This window comes from Anopheles ziemanni, chromosome 3, assembly GCF_943734765.1.
Source record: "Anopheles ziemanni chromosome 3, idAnoZiCoDA_A2_x.2, whole genome shotgun sequence".
Classification (NCBI taxonomy): Eukaryota; Metazoa; Arthropoda; class Insecta; order Diptera; family Culicidae; genus Anopheles; species Anopheles ziemanni.
The window spans coordinates 90,656,136-90,673,202 of NC_080706.1; the positions used below are offsets into that span (position 1 = coordinate 90,656,136).

The 17,067-nt window shown below is 42.2% G+C and overlaps 1 protein-coding gene across 1 annotated transcript; it reads right to left on the reverse strand.

The window, feature by feature from the left end:
• Positions 1–16,183: 16,183 nt before the first annotated feature.
• LOC131288079 (transmembrane protein 234 homolog) lies at positions 16,184–16,881 on the reverse strand. Its single transcript, XM_058317178.1, has 3 exons — positions 16,657–16,881; positions 16,432–16,591; positions 16,184–16,290 (listed from the first exon to the last, which is right to left on the reverse strand). Exons 1-3 carry the CDS (start codon positions 16,867–16,869, stop codon positions 16,223–16,225), a joined length of 441 nt encoding a protein of 146 aa, XP_058173161.1. The 5' UTR covers positions 16,870–16,881; the 3' UTR covers positions 16,184–16,222.
• Positions 16,882–17,067: the final 186 nt, after the last annotated feature.

Sequence of the window (17,067 nt, forward strand, 5' to 3'; positions counted from 1 at the left end):
AACATCTACACTCGGTCGATGATTGATGCATCCCATCAAGTGCGAACGATCGGGGCGTATTCTGGAAGGACTTCTGACAGCTAGCAATCTTCCATTCCCTCCAGCTGCGGGCCATATGGTGCCGCTCTTTAGTGAATTTTCCTACCCGACAACTTTACATCGTCGCTGCCATCGGTCGGTGAGTAATCGCTCGACGCTATCGCGATGAAGTCGATTGATGATCGATGCAACAGCCGGGTGCGAATGGGAAGGAAACGATTTTTCACAACGTCCCAAACGGGAAGCCACGTGGCGGAGGTGCCAATGTCAACTTCCGGTCGGCCATTTACGTCCGCTGACTTCCGTTCACGCTGAACGATAATTGAATGGAGCGCCAGCCTGACAAGGGCCACCATTAGCGTTGTCGGGGTTTTTTGCCGGTGTCATCGGTGCTTGTGTGAGGCCGACCGATCGCTTCCGGTTGGGGTTGTTCAATTTGGACACCGTAGAAAGCCACGGGAGAGTGAAATTTATTCAGGCTGACCTTCGTGCACAAGAGTGAGAATGGTTTTTTAGCATGAACATATAGCAGCAAATAAAGTTGACTTACATTTAGTTTAAGAACAAATTGCTTTAAATCACTGCGATGCTTGCGGAAGAAAGATTCGATATTATTAATATCACTAATGGTAAAAATAAATGATTCCAACTTTTATCGATTAGCAACTTTCAATTACTTTAATTGCATCGAACTAAAATTATCTTAACGCTGTTTATTCCCCTATGGCATGGATTTTTTTTGAAGTAGCTTACTTTCCTAATTTCGTTTCTATTCAACTCAAAAACAATATAATATAATCGGAATCGGAAACAATTGATGAATTGCTGAACTGCGAAACCAAAAGCAGAGCAAAGTATGATAAATGAGTCACAAAGAGATTTTTACCGTAACATTCAAAACTAATTCGTCTGATAAAATGTATTTCAGAATACGATTGCATATAATGCATTTCTTATGTAGTTTCCAACACTTACAATCAGTGTTGGGTCGTGTGTTACTGTGCTACCCAACACACACAGTACAGTAAAGTGTGGCACCACACACGACACAGAAAAAATTGTGGTACCACAGTAATGTTTCATACCATTAAACCAATAAATTGTATGAACCGTTCTTTGGTTCCTTGATATACCAATTCCATAGCCACCATAGCGTAGGAAAGAAGTGTATAAACCAGTCTTTGGAATTGTAACATCATTATCATATAAACTTTACTCTATTATTTGTATAAAAAAAACTGCCACCATACGAAAAAAAGCTACAATTGAAGCGAAATAGAAACCAAGAAAAGCAATTTCCCTACTCTATTCAAATATAACGCATATACTTGAAACAAAACCGCCACAAAGCTCACATTAAAAAAACAGAGTTTTGTATTGATTTTATTGATTTCTTACAAGGAACACAAATTTGAACACTGGCTCTAATTGCTTATGGATTATACATGAAAGTGTTGAATGCAAGTATAAATGGCTAAAGCCTTTATCGAGCAAGCATAATATCAAGCAAAATGCATGTACTGCAGATACTTTAGCATCCTTTTGTGATTTGTTTTGCGCGCAAAATTACAAAACTCAGCACATACTTGTTAAATTGAACATTATGCACGTACTGACCATTTTGAATCGAGAAGATGTTGCTGAATAAATAGACCAGTTGTATAACTGTATGGCACTTTACTGTGCTACCACAATTCACAGCACAACAAATTGTGTGTGGTACCACAGTACGGCACATCAAAAAGTGTTACTTGATCAAACACTACTTACAATGAGGCAATGATGGCCTAAAATTCATGATACAAATCTGTTAAAATGTGTTAAAATGTCAAAAATCTGAAATAAAACAGCTTTTACTACATCTTTTACTGCCTTATCGTTTGAAGCAGTCAATATTTTTACTAGTAAAGCGTTGTCGAGTAAACCCAGAATCTACTTTTCGATAAAAGATCTTTCTTGAGAGTTCTGATTTTACTTGAGTAAGTTTAGCTTCGAATTCAAATTTGAATATAGTTACTTTCTTTTTATAGTTCTTTTTGTGGGATGTAAACGCACAGTTATTGGTACGTATTGCTGAATCATACTTATCAAATTTCATAACACCAGATGTAGAAGGTTGTGGTTCGTTTCCAATGATTGAATAAAGCGTTTATAAATGACCTAATTAATTGTCGAGGTACAATGATTTAATTTCCAAGGTTCGATGTTTCACGCTGAGCTGAAATAAATGTTTGATCTGATAAACCATTTTGTCTATAAAATCAATGTTCAAATGACGTCGTTTCCATAATTTATAGCTTGTTGTGTTCTGTGGTCCCTCGGCAATACTACGGCTTCACTCTTGGTCAGTGTGTGTTCGAGTTCTGTTTTCAATTCGATTTGTTCAGATTTTATAAATGAATTATCTACTCCACGGTTGGTATTGGTTTGAACAGATTCATTATTTTATGTAAACTGACATCGATTGTCGGCTTCAAGCACCACAATTGAAGCTCATTTTCCATACAGAGGGGGAAAAACCACCAGTGCGACCAACTCAACGAACCGCAGGAACGACTGACCTCCTGAACGCACACCCTTCTGTCAATCCAACTGCGAGGACAATGGACAACTCAACTTCATTTCACTTTGGCATTCCCTTCCCCTCCTCCTCCCCATCCCCCGGCTATCGTTGCATGTCTGCGTCATTATCTTGTTATATCAATCACCATCATCATCATCATCCCACACACTGGGGATGGTCAGAATAAAAAAAGGCTGGTGGTGAGTGACAGACTGGCGAAAAAGGCCGCAACCATATTTGTCAGCAACAAATTTCCACACCAACCTCCCGCCAGGAGAGGGGGGTGGTTGCCCAGAGACCGAATGGGTTTTTGATTAATTGTCATATGGTTAGTCATGTGGAAAAAAAAGACACTGCGAAACTGGGATCACATGTCCAAGCGATGACTCTATTTAATGTGCTTAAAATGGATTACACTCAACAAAAAGAACCCTTCGGCTTCGGGGTTGTCGTGACAAATTGAAGCGGAGGGGGACGCGAACAGAATTTATTGTTAAACAATTTACCTACAATGGGTTTCGTTAGAGTTTTTGGGTTTCTACTGGTGCTTAATATTCGATTGTTTATACCGTTTTAAAAATTATGGTGACACAATTTGTTTATTCTGGCAATTAAACAGGCACCGGAGGAAACATCCTACAGTGTATCGCGTGGTAGAACATTTCCGTCGCCTCCATTCGACAAAGAACTCTATCCGGTCATATAATCCGATCGAAATCAGATCGATAATCTCCGACAAGGTTGTTTTCTCCTCGTGCGTACTTGTTCTCCGATCGGTTTGCAAAAAACTAGACCGACGTTCTGTACCTTTGTCGGTCCTCTCCACTCCATTAGAGCTGCCCTGTAAAAGGCACACAAAAAAAAAACAAGTACCGGACACAACACAACGATGACAATGACCTCGAAAAAGGAGAAGGGATAAACGCAGACGGCCCTCCGGCCACCGATAGGGAAAAGAAATCAATAATCCTTCCCCAAGGTCTTCGGGTTTTCCGGAGAAGGGGGGGGTGAGGTTTTCGGGTGGTACAAGTAACAGTCGGCCTCTCTTCTCTCATCATTTGTTCTCCATTTAATGGAACCACAGACGGCGTACCGGTTCGGTTGAGGTGGTCGCAACTTCATTTGCATGGGGTTGAAACGGGAAACGCAGAAGGAAAATGGAGCAGGCAAATGATGAAACCCCGTCCGAGTGAGACGATGTCCTGGCGAGACGGCCGTCGCTAATGTTTGCAGTTCGTTTCGCAAAAGAGGAATGTTTACATCAACCTCAATGGCAAAGGACGAAAGTCCTTGAAAGTGATGCAAGCCTTGTGACATTGGGTCTGGCCTGTCTTTCCTACGGAATTGAAGACTTTATTTGCCACTTGACAACAGAGAATCGAGGGCGGTTTTTACTTTCCCTAGTTCATATAAATTACCTAGCAGTAGAAGTAAGGACGAAGTTTAAGTAAGGAAGTAAGGAAGTTTAAATAAGTAATATAAAAATAAACATTGTCAAAATTCATTGTTCTGAACAATCGAATACAAATATGCCAAGAAGTAGGAAAACTAAGCTATTCTTTGACAAAGCTTCTCAGCGATGCAATCAAACAACATCCTTAATTCAATGTTTCCAAATTGTGTGCAGGAGTAAATATATTTACTAAACCTATTGCACAAAACCTGGCTAGGCACTGAATGCCCAAAAACTTCCAAAATGGATTATATCCCAGTAATAACATGTTACTTCCACCATTTAAAAGTATTAGCTGAACAGTAAATGAAGTATAAAGAAATATAAACAATATGAAGACTTAGCTTTCATAATAAGCAGTGGTAGGGATTGTGATACTGTTAAAACTAACTGCTATATTGAGCCATTAAATTATTATCTTTTTTATAATCATGCATGATAGATGTAACATTCAATGTTATCGTACGGCAAACATATACAATACCCACTATGCTGTGTGAATATCTCGTTTTATGATCGCACACACCCACAGTTGCTATCCAGAGCGTCCGTAAAATTTAATGGCGTAATGGGAAGGGGAAACCGTTACGGAGCGCGACAATGATATCGTAGCATTAGCAAAACGGAATAATCCAAAACCGAAATGCATGCAGTACCGTGTCCTGTCACCACTAATTGGACGACAAACATTAGCAGCAGAACAAGCACAACTCCCCCCTCCCGCGCCCGGTGGAATGGAAAAGGGGTAAAATAAAGGCCGGAAAAGCACACCGGGATACACTTCCATCCGCGGTAAAAGGCTCATAAATTATGTGCGCGTTTTATCTGGTGAGATAATTTCCTTCGCAAAGCCACATTTTCCGGTGCCGAGGTGCATTAACTTTGAGGGCAGCGGGGTGTGCCACGCTTAAACAATGTGCCAAAAATTGTGCCTGATCAGTCGCCCGCCGAGAGAGAGTCGCTTTTCCGAACGCTGGGTGTTTGCAATCAAATTTAACAAACTCAGCGTGAAACTCACCACATCGCTCGGATAAGAGAAGGTGTGCGTTAGACGTGCTCGGTTCTAGAGCCGGCTATAACAGCGTAACCGGTGAAAGGTGGAACGGTTCCCTAGAAACGAGCACGTAAAGGCAAATGTTCGGCGTTGATGTAATTGGAAAACTAGAGCATAAATCCGGGTGGAAATGTGATACCGAAAGCACAAATCGGACTCGTACGAGCCGGTGCATCAAGTGCACGCAGAGCACGAGTGTTTGCTCGCTGGAGTGCCGATTTTCCATCTCCGGTACAGGGATTGATTTAACAGATGGAGGCGCCTGGTCGTTGGTGAAATATGAAGCACACATCGCCACCTGGCCAACCAACCTGGGAGCTCACTTCCCAGCACTGACTTTCCGAGCAGTACGTGCAGGATGCTTGTCATTAATTGAAATAATCTTCCGTGCCAAATGGATGTGTGCCAACAGTTTAGCTTAATACCTTGTGGCTCGGATGTGTGACATGAGTTATATCGACCTTCTCTTTCTTACCTACGTTGGCACACATTCGACCAAGGTAAAAGGGTACCCTGATTCAATCTATTTGCAAAAACCCTCCCCTGCCCAAGTTTCCTACAGAAATTCAAATGATTTGACCTTCCACTTTAATGCTATGCCATGAAAGCTAAGTGTATGCTAACATAATAAAACCTGCACAGCAACGCTCGGAATGTTTATTTCGCATGCCGAGAAACACGGTATGTATTGGGAAAACATCCCAAAGGGGATTATTACCGAGCTAACATTAGGCGTCCTTCGTTACAAGCGGCACGCGGTTAATTAGTTGGGAACGAGCGTTTCAACCCTACGGTTGTTGCGAAAAATAGTTCCGAAAATTATACATTGCGTTCGGTCGAAGGTGGAATAAAAGACGCTGGAAATAATTAATGTGATGTTTAGCATTCGAATCGTTCGCCATAAAAACATCGCCCCGAAAGCTGAGAAAATATATATTCTCACACTCTCGAACGGAGTTCGGGTGGCGCCGAAATTCGTTGGCGATGCAAATTTATTGCCAATCGGCGGATCGGAGCAGCATTGGTAATAAAAAAAGAAAAGGAAGGAAAAACCCACTCCCGAAGACACCGTCCACCTGGAACCTGGTGGTGTTTGCTTTTCCGCCAATTGAGCTCCGCTTCGGCACACACTTTTTGGGGTTTTTTTGGACGTTCCCTTTGGACGAAATCCTAATCCAAAAAGCAAAAACGAAGATTAAACTAACAAAAAATCACCAAAAGCTACTTCAAAATAAAATCAAGTAAATAAACACCGGACCCGGCCAGATTCTATCCAACGCAATGCGTTCCCTGTTCTTTTAGTCGAGCTGGCCACGATAATGAAATTCAGTTCAGATTCACTTCATGGCTCGTTGCGCCCGTCTTCTTCATCAACATTCGACTTCCAGTGGATTCTCTGGATGTGTTGTTTTGTTGGAGTTTTTCAACTCAAAAACAAACACCCACACACATGGACAAGTTTCGCGGAATCCTTGCACTGATTGGTCCTTCCTTACGCGAAGGACGTTGAGTTGCCTGAATGGTTTCGAGTGTGAGAACGCTGGTTCACTTTGTCGTTGAACCCAAGCCTCATGATTGAAGTAGGTTTATGATGGATAAAAGCTTCTTTATTTTATAAAATTCGGTTTATAAGCTTCAGAAGAGGTGGATAGTTTTGAACCAATGTCTGTTTTAGGAAAATTAATTTTATATTCCAAAATCAGATCATGTTGTTTTATCACTTGATATTGCTTAAGCGTGTTAAATACAAAACTTTTATAAAAATGTTTTGTACTTACTTCGATCTTTCAATCTTTTTCTAAAATTTCAATGTTTTTGCTGACTTCTAAACTGCTTATTTTACTTTACAGCTATCTGTTTATTGAAAAACTTTTTTCTGTAATTCTAAAATTCTAAACAATCAATGCTTGATCCTATTTCAATGGTCGTATTTGTGATTTTAGCAAATTTTAGTAATAAAAAAAGTTATATTCAAAATTTACCTCTTTCCCTCGTACGGCTTTTGCTTTCTAGGCAACTCTTTCCTTTCTTTGAATTGTTTATAAAATTATGAATTGAATGAATATCTTGATAGATTTTGACAATTATCTTACAATTATTTCGTTTTGTTGATAACTTTGGAATATAAATCTGAAGGATAAAATCAGACGAATTTTACTCATTTACAAAAAACAGGGAAAGTTTTCGGCGTTGCAGATTTTAACCATTTTTAAGACCCTAAAGTACAAAGAAAATCTAATAAAGTGCTATGACTAGTGTTTACTACTTTCTTCAAAGCAATAAATAATGAAATAATACACATTTCGACTAGAACAGAAACAAAAACATCTTTCGACTTTAAAATTTATTTCACATGACTTTCCATCGGGCCCACCTTTCCGGACTGGCGCCGCAATGGAGTGTGAACGGAGCCTCCGCTCGTCACACACCTCATTTAGTTTATTTTTCCGTCAACTCTGCCCCATTCCCCCATCCGCCCAAAGTGCGTGCGTTGATTTGTGAACGTGTGTATCGATGACGCACAGGGCGATACACGAGAAATGTATACGCAAGGGTAGTAATTTGCACTTTCTCCTGGCCAACGTTGTCGTGGTCGCCTTGGGTATAGAACGTTGGCACCAGTACACACACACACACACACACACCCACCGACACAGCCACGTACGGTGGGAGGCTCTAAAAAAAACCTTGACGACACGCAACAGAGTACGAGCCCCGAAATGAGCGAGGGATACAAAATCGATATCTCAATAATTTGTGGGGCGCAACCGTTGGAAGCGAGGCAAATAAACCGTACCAACGTATTTTCCAGCCCACACCGGCCCACTCGGGTGCTCGGAAAGGACACAACGCCAACGCACGACGGATGGTGGCGCGCGTTCCATTTTCTCCAGTGTATTCGTCTGCCTCCGACACCGTTTGCCGGTGGAAATGTTTTGCATCGGGAAGAATAAAAGGATGATCGGGAAGGCTCGCCGCAGCGACGGAACATCATCAGTGTGTAGGTACACCTGGGATGTGTTTTTGTTTCCCCCACCTGGAGGACAGAAGGTCCTTCAACGGGAGAAGGACTTCCGGGAAAAGTCTCCCGGGCGATGGAAGAAAAACCCGACCGACTGTGATGCGAACAGGGGGAACTTTTCCATCCCCCCCATTGTTATGGGAACCGGTTTGTCAGTGTATGTAGACGTATGGGGAGCGATTTTTTTCCCGACGTTGGGAAAATGCCGAGACTGTCCGTGTGGTTCTGTGCTGATGGTCTATGGAGTGAAAATGGGGCGATAGATGGGTTCCCTTCCATCATCCGAAGGACCTGAAATGGACGATCGTTGCCTACCGAAGGTGAAGGTGTTAAATATACTCACGAGAGCGTGAAAAAATAGACCCAAGCCGCACGTTCCGAAAAAGAAAAGATTTGTTTTCCAGCTGTAATTGCTCTGTCTAAAAATAAAACCACAAAAACATGTGTATTCAAAGGAAAGAATACATTTAAAATTCCATCGGAATAAATGTTGAAGGTGGTTGGAACCTTTTTATTCATGATTTCCCCCAAGAATCAGAAGTAATTTATTCAAACTAAGATTGGCTACAAAATCGAAAAAGCAAAAAAAAAAAATTGCAAGCCCGGTGATTTTTTCTCATCGAGCGAGAAAGGAAAAACGAGGAAAGAAAAGCCACATCGAATCCAAATTTGCACACGAATCATAAAAATTTCCATGGCCAGCAACATGAATCAAGCTCGGAGCCGCGTTGAAAGATGGCGATTTCGGTGCCAGTTGATTTCATTACCTTTTCTGCGGCCAAGTGTTTGATCATTTCGGTGTGTTTCCCTCCCGTGTTGCCTCCCTTCGTACGTGCCGCGACCTCAAATGAATAGAAGAAACCGAATCCGAGACGTTCCCTTTCTCTCCATCAGTGGACGCAAAAAAAAACGGCAACACATGTTTCCACGTGAAAGTCACGGTGAAGGTCGGTGTGGGTGCTTTTGGGGATGAAATGTTTAATAATGCTAGCCGAAGTCTCGGAGAGAAAAAGGGGCAGAAGAAATGAAACAAAAATGTTCGCCACACCAACGCCCGGGCTCGCACGTGGTTTCCCGGTGGAAATCGATACCGGAGCGGAGCAAAATGGCTCTTTTCTCGCCCTCGGCCAGGTTCCGTCACTCCGGCCGGGGACGTAAACATTAAACTTCGGCGCGCCACCCCGGTACACATGTTTTGCGGTCGACCGATGTACAGGAAGAATAAATAATCAAACGAGTTTCGGAAGAAAAACGGCTGGAAACTGAATCGTTCTGTGTCGATGCTAGTTGGTCGGGGATGTTCTAGTTATGTGGCCGAATGTTAGTTTTAGGAAGAAGCACCAATTCAACATGCATGCCGTATCGAACGCTCAAATGTCGCTTTGTGTTTCCCTTGAACTACCGAAGCTTCACATTGTGTAAAGATAAATGGGTGCCAAATTTGCCTTCAGAAAACCAACAAAAAAATAAAATGGTCGATCTTTCGAAAACATATTATCAAAATATTTGCGTTTTGGTTAGAAACGGTCATTTAGTAAATCTTGGAAACCTAAAAATAAAGATTAGGTAATGGAAAAAGCTGAAAATAAAAAGGTATTTATATTCCACGAAAACATTATGAACACGAATGTGAAACAATATTTAAAGAAATCCTATTTTTTACTTTTATTCCTCCACTTGATAATAAAATTTATTGGAGAAGTTTCAAGCCAATATTACTTCGATTTTTTAATTCTGTTTAATTAACCATCCAACATATTTAAAACTGGATAAAGATGATTTGATAGATAAAGATAAATTGAAATAAATACATTTTATGATTTAAAACTAGACCAATCTATGAAATCTATCAACAAATAATGGGGATGAAAATAAAAAAGTTCACATGTTGACAATTTGGCAAACACATGCTACCAGTTTTTAAAACCTCGACTAGCATGAAAGCGTGAACTTGTATCATAATTTTATTGTTTTATCTACAAACTTGAATCGTTGTTTCTCATACTTCCGGCTGCTTTTGTTGTGTTTTCCTTGGATACTAACTACTTCTGTTTCATTCGGTTTAAACCGTTCCATGATGGTCAGCGGCGTGCAGATGTAATGGAATATGTATCGTTGTCACATAAACAACGGAGCAGCCGAGCGGAAAAGATTGTTTACGCGAGCCAAGCGGACCATGGTTCCTAAAAGAAAAAAGGAAATGTCCAGAGGTGGGGGTGCATTTTTCGCTCGTTACCGGTTTGGAAAATTCGCACAGATCGTTTCGAAAAAAAAAACAATCCACACGAGCGATACATTGCATTAGCCGCCCACGGATCTGGTCGCGCGCTCGTTGTTGGAACATCTGGAGATTATCGTAAAATAATGCACGAGACGTGCGAGTTCAAAGAAAAGCTAAAATAACACGGTAAAGGAAAAGAGACATGGAAATAAAACGGGACACGATTGCGATGATCGAAATTTTGACATCAGGAAAATGTTATTCCGAATCGGGGGCGGATGATTAACCAGCCCACCACCCCCCAAGGCAAACTCCAGCCAGCGTGCGATGGAAAATATGTTTAAATTGGAAAATTATGGTTCAATCGACCACGGGAAGTTCGTTTACTTTCGACCGTGAAAATGTCTACGACGAAAATAATTATTTTCATTCCATCACCCCCTCCCCCCGGGCCGGAAACGATGCGGATCAGATGAAAAATTAATGTTCGTTAACCGTAAGGAAAACATTTCACGCAATTTGAAGTCATCAGCTTCATTTGTCAAAAGGTGTTTATTTCTGGTTCGTAATGTCTTTCGCTCGCATTCCAACGGAAGTGGTGATGTTTTATGTGTACCAAGAATACTAAAAGATTTCCATGTTTTTGTTTGTAGAAGCCATCATTTCTCATTATACATTTGCGAAACTATTCAAGACTTTATTATTTGTTTTTATTTTAGCTCTCGTATTTTATCGTATCGATTCTTTTAATTTTCTTTATTTATTAAACGATAAACCTACGAAAGATTGTGTATTTTTCTTCAAAATTACGATAAACACTTCTTGAATATGAAAAATTCTTCATTTAACACATTACAATGTTATTGAAAATACGAAATTGTGTTACTCTCAAATTGACTTAACGGTTCTGTTGAAAGACATGGTAATAGAATCGGAAAATCTCAGCTTTCCCTCGAATATGGCCCGGTAATTCTTCGCTTTCCTCGCGGATAGAACCTTCAGCTCATGCCACATGATTAATGACGATTTAAATAATTATCCATGAGACAGTAACCATCTTCCCCCAAGGTTCCCACACACTCTCAGCAAATATGACGGTGAATATTCCAGCAGTTTGCTTTTGTACGGGTTCAAGACCCTCATCCACCGTGTGTGCATGGATTCCCGAATCCGGCAAAAGCACGAGCAGCCCCGGAAGCGAGACTCCCATGCTGGCATAATAAATGGAGCTAATGAAAGCGGCGATCCATTTCCAGCGGCAAATGTGACGAGCCCCGGGGAAGCATTCAGGCTTGGACCGTGGCGGGGGAGGAAGCTTGGGGCTCCTGTATTTACCTCATGAGGAAATGAATTCTACCAACCCGAAGGACCGTTTTGGGCTGGGTGGGGAAACTTTATCCTGCGCGTGTTCCGACCTTGCCGCCGATCTATCGTGAAACTAATCTTCTCACCAGGCCGTAACCGAGTATGTGTTCGCCGTCCTTCGCACCTCGTACGTTCGTACCACCCAGTTCCCGTATCAGATTCTACTGTTTGGCTTTGCATACCCCATATGGTTTTGCCCCGTCTCTCTCTCACCCCTTCCACTTTCGTTCGACCCCGTGGAAACTACATCTAGGTTTGCGATTCACTATCAATTTTCCTCGTGTGCCAGTTTTGCGCTCGCCTTTAATCGTACAGCTCGCACTCGCACGCCAATCTTCGGACAAATGACAATTAGAGTGCCGTCGTAGGTCTTCAAATTACAATCCCTTTCCATGGTTCCCTCTTCCGCCACCGCCGTTCGATTGCGATTCTAATCAACCAAACACCAGGCAGCCAATCTGCACCACCATTTTCTTTTTCATTCCTCCCTTTTCCACCAGTAACAAAAACCCGGCCGGTCGTTCGGCGTAATGAAAATCAATTTGCCTGCTGGTAGCTCGAGGAAAAGATTGAAACAGTGTCTTTTAATATGTTTAGCGGGGATTTTCCTTCAACGACGGATTGTTAGTAGTTTCGTCAGGAAATTTTCGTTTCGTCATAAAAATATGTTATGCCCTTTCTGTCTTGTGTAGTTGCATCAAATATGAAGAGTTTAGATATTGAGTGAAATAAACAAAACAGTACAATTGTTACATAAAACAACATAAATTTACATTTTAAAATATTGTTTGACATATAGTTTATAACGTTCGTTGTGCTAACACGTGTGAAAGTAGATCTAAAATGTTATTATAATTTCGTAAAAATCATCTAACGATCCCTAGAGGCATTTTGTGTTAAAAAAGATATGTAACCTTATTTCAGCGACCCCATTGCATTTAGAAACATCAGCCTTTTTCCGCGAATGCCGTTAGAAACATCAACACATTTATTAAACCATTTAAATTCATAATTTCACTTCGACAATATTTAAAACGATTTCTGTTATGTTTTTTTTTGCCGTAAATGCTTGCATAACTTGCATAACTTTGTTGGCATTTTTCTCACGAGTATTCGAAAATCTTCCTTTTTCTATTTCGAAAGGAAATCTTCTAACAATATGGAGCGGAATTGCAATAAAATTAGTACAATCGATTTTACCGACAGAACATACTCAAATTTATTCTTTGTTTCACACAAAATTTAAATATTTTACCATGTCAAAGGCAAGAAATTAATTTCAATGAAAATATGAAACGACTATTGGTAAAAAGTACCCAAGGATTTCCACCAAAGTTTTTCACAAGTTTTGAAGAATGGTGGAAAATACCAAACACCACAAATTAGAGTTCAACCGACGGTGGCAAAGGTCGACCACACCGACGGTGCCGAACCAGCACGTTCTGTGAAGGAAACGCCAGCCAGCCAGCCGATGCGGAAAAGCTTCGCCAATCGTTCGTTTCGTCAATCGTCTAACGGCCTGACGGTGCCTCGTCTTGGTATTGGTACTAACGGGCACTCAAAACAGCAGCAGCAGCAAAACAACCTGTAGAGACGACGACACTGGTTTCCGTAAGCATGGGCGCACCGGAACCGGTTTTCTGTTCATCGCAGGAAAAGCGAAACGGAACCGAGTCTCGTGACTCGTCGGAAAGGGACGTTGGCACGTCGATTGCGATGATAATCACGATAACGATTATGACGGTGATAAGCACAGGAAAAAAAAGGACATGGTGCGTGGGCGATGTCTCTCTGTGTGTGAGTTGGGAAGGCGGTCGATCGGACCGTCGTCGTTACAGCCATGGACAGCCGGACCCTTTTCCTGTACGCTAGCGACATAATGATTGACACTTTTACGGACCTAAGTGACACTTACTGGTAGTATTGTGGGCTGGTTTTCGGGGTGGTGACTCCGGAACGGCCTTCTCTCTCCTCACGGTGTCGGCTGGAACCACACAATCACTGTGTACCACCTTCGCGTCTTCTGGACACCCTCAAGAAGCACTGAACAAACGAACACACTCGCAACGGGATCTAACCCCGAACCCCCTGATGTTGACGAGGATGGGGTACAAAACACTCGACACGGATTTTCCTCACGTCCTGTCCCGGTTTTCCCTGGCAACCTACTTACCGTCGCCGGGCGTTACACCTCCACTTCGGGGGAAAGAAATCACGCTCACGACAAACAAGATGGCGCAGAACAACAAGCCAGTGGTCCCGTCCGAAGCGTTCGGTGTCTGAACTCGTTGTGAAGCAAACCGGTGGCGAAGGCAACGTATAAATACGGACCGAGCGCGTTCGGAGCTTCACATCTGCACCATCGCGCCATCGTGCGCGGTTCGTGCGTGAACAACGAAAGCTACCGAAAGCTCACCGAAAGGACCGGAGCGTTAGTACATAGGCCAGATATGGACACACTGGAAACCGTGTTGTGCTAGTTAGCCGGAGTCTGCGATGCACATCCCTCACATGAACGCCGTGTCGTGCGGTCCGGGCTGCCATCTGTTCGCATCGTACGCTTGTGGTAGTCCTTTTTCCACTCCCCCGTTTTAAATGAACCATCCTTACGAATGGTTACCCCTCTGGGGAAGAACTCGATGTTTTCACGGTCGACGCAATGGCACACGCCAGTCCTCGAGCACACACACTCATCCATCTTCGTGGAGGTTTGGTTTTTTCGTGAACGCGAACATTCGCCCTAGAATAACTTCGGGCGTTCGGGAACCATGCTGGCAACCTCGAATTTCATTCATGATCTGCGAAACCGCAGGCGTGCAAATTGAGCGCATAGGGGGAACGCATAGCAGTTCAGCTAACCGAGGGAAACCTTGAAATGAAAAAATGAATTCAAATTAAAAAATCACAGAAGCACATAATTGAAGAGGCAGGGCGTAATCCAAACGACATTTTTAATAGAGACATTTTATGGGGTCAAAAGTTGATATTTTAATAGCCCTAAGAACGTATTTTAATGTGCTTCCATTTACATTCAATTCAATTCTCTGCGATTGTTTATTGTTCGTTGTTCCGTACAGTTATTTTTGTCTGCAGGCTTAAAACTCCTAAGATAAACTTTTGGGCATAATTTGTCGCCATCGATTTGTCGCCATCGTTTTTGAAATAAACAAATCCCCATTTCAAGTGGCAAAGATACGATTGAAATCCTCCAAAATTCTGCCAAACCGGGTTGAAGGGCTGAATCGCTATCATTTGCATCGGAAAACTCCACCGTAAAACCAACAAGCCATCGTCATCCCTACCGCGGGAATGTTTAGCGTACATCCGGGTGCACAAACTAAGCGCGATTCATGCATAAGGCATGCTCCGTGGGGTGCATGAGAATGGCAACCATCTTCCCGCGTGCCCTTGCCGCCCCCGATTATGATAAATAGCTCCACTGTAAACGACTTGAGCAAACGGCTTATCAAGGCTCGTTGCAAGCATTACCGCATGGGACTACTTCCGCATCCCGTATGCGATGGCGGGGGGGAATGTGTCGAACTCACGCAGCGGAAACCCAGCTCTGTCCACACGAAGGACCGTTTCGACGATTGCATTTCTTATTCATGACCACTTCCGGCCGGGCAGCCGGAGGTGGATGCGAGAGCGCTGCCAAGTGTAAAAGGATTTGTCCTTTGCCAAGCCGCCCGAGAGAGCTGGCAATGAATAGTTGTGGGATCCCCCAGCCACCGTTGTTGGCAACAGCAGCAGCATCCTGGTCCGTTCACGCCAAAGCAGGGAGAAAACTTTTGCTTCTTGGCCAGCCCGAGTGTCCGGGAATGGAACGAACTCGTTCTACCATATTTGGTGGTTTCTAGTTCTAGCTTGTCGGAGAGCGTTATCCCTTTTCTATGGAAAGCATCGCAGAAGGAGAACTTTTCGCATGATTTGTAGGAAAGTGGTTGGCAAAACTGAAATCATTCCTGGCCTCCACAGTGAAGCGACCCAATCTGTACGAGTAAAGCGATGCCAATGTTAAGACGAATATGAGTACGAGCCCCCAACAATGATAGTTTTTCACCCACCATGTAGAACAACAACAATAAAAGTCTAGTATCTATGCGTTCCGTCTATTGAGGTCAAAAGCTGCATAATTGGGTCATGCTAAAATTTAATTTATTCGTAACCGGGCGAGCTAATAATATTCCTTCATCAAGGGCAAGTCGATTTTTTATTTTTAACGCATTACGCAAAATGTCATGTAGCATGTATGCTAGAGTATGAAAAAAATGTAAAAAATTATGTTTCAAGTAAGAACATTTACCTTTTGGGACGTTGAGGAGGGAATGAATTTTCGGATGTAGTGAAATTTGATTTACCGGTGTGAATTTATGCAAAACATATTATCTAGAAGTATTACGTGCTGAAACTAGCATAGTTTATAGCCAGAAGAAAAAATAGTTTCTTTACATATTGTAGAAATTTATCTATTTTAAATAACCGTGTGTTTCAGTTTTATAGTATCACCGAACCTTATCAATTCCACAAATTATGGTCCCCAATATAACGAGAGCCATTCCGCAGTAGATTTCTATGAACGAAAAGAAACATTTTGCTCATTACAATTTAAGAGATAGCTAATGTGCGAAATAATTCAAATAATTAAGCATGTGGTTCAGCATTTTGTTTGATGAATTTAGATACGAAGACTGATATATCTTTGAATACTTACTCCAACCAGATTGCTGTTCCCCCAGCAGCTTTGCCGTGATAGCGGTGAAAACAAACGTGAGCGAATTTGCCATCGGCACGGTAAGTGAAAGTTCAGTCCTCTGCAGTGTTATCACGTACACCACACTGCCCAGTTGATTAAGTATAAGCGGAAGAACGTACTGCAACGAACGGTACATTTACAAACAGTTTACTTTCATTGGACCACATTGGATGTTCTACTCACTTGCCACCGGGAGATGAGAAATTTTATCTCCAACCAAATTTGCCCCAACCTGCTGTTTGCTTTCAGCTCGTTGTATCCAACGCTTCCACGTTTAATGAACGGGTTGGTGGCTCCCCACATTAACGCCACTAATAAAATACTCAACACTGAATAGATATCGATAGCGACCGGGGTGGAATTCATATTGGAAACTGTTTTCTCCGGCGAATCCATTAGCACGGTTGATTCACTTTTCGCGATTCGATGCCGTTCGTCAAATGTAAACAAAAACAAACTGCCTTTTGCTCAAGGTTCTTACGGACACCACAGCCAAGGTTACTGGTACAAAGTGTTATTTCACTTCGAAGTGCATGGTAAGAACAACCTTGGTTTTGAATTGACCGTTACTTTTACGTACAATTAATTTTGTAA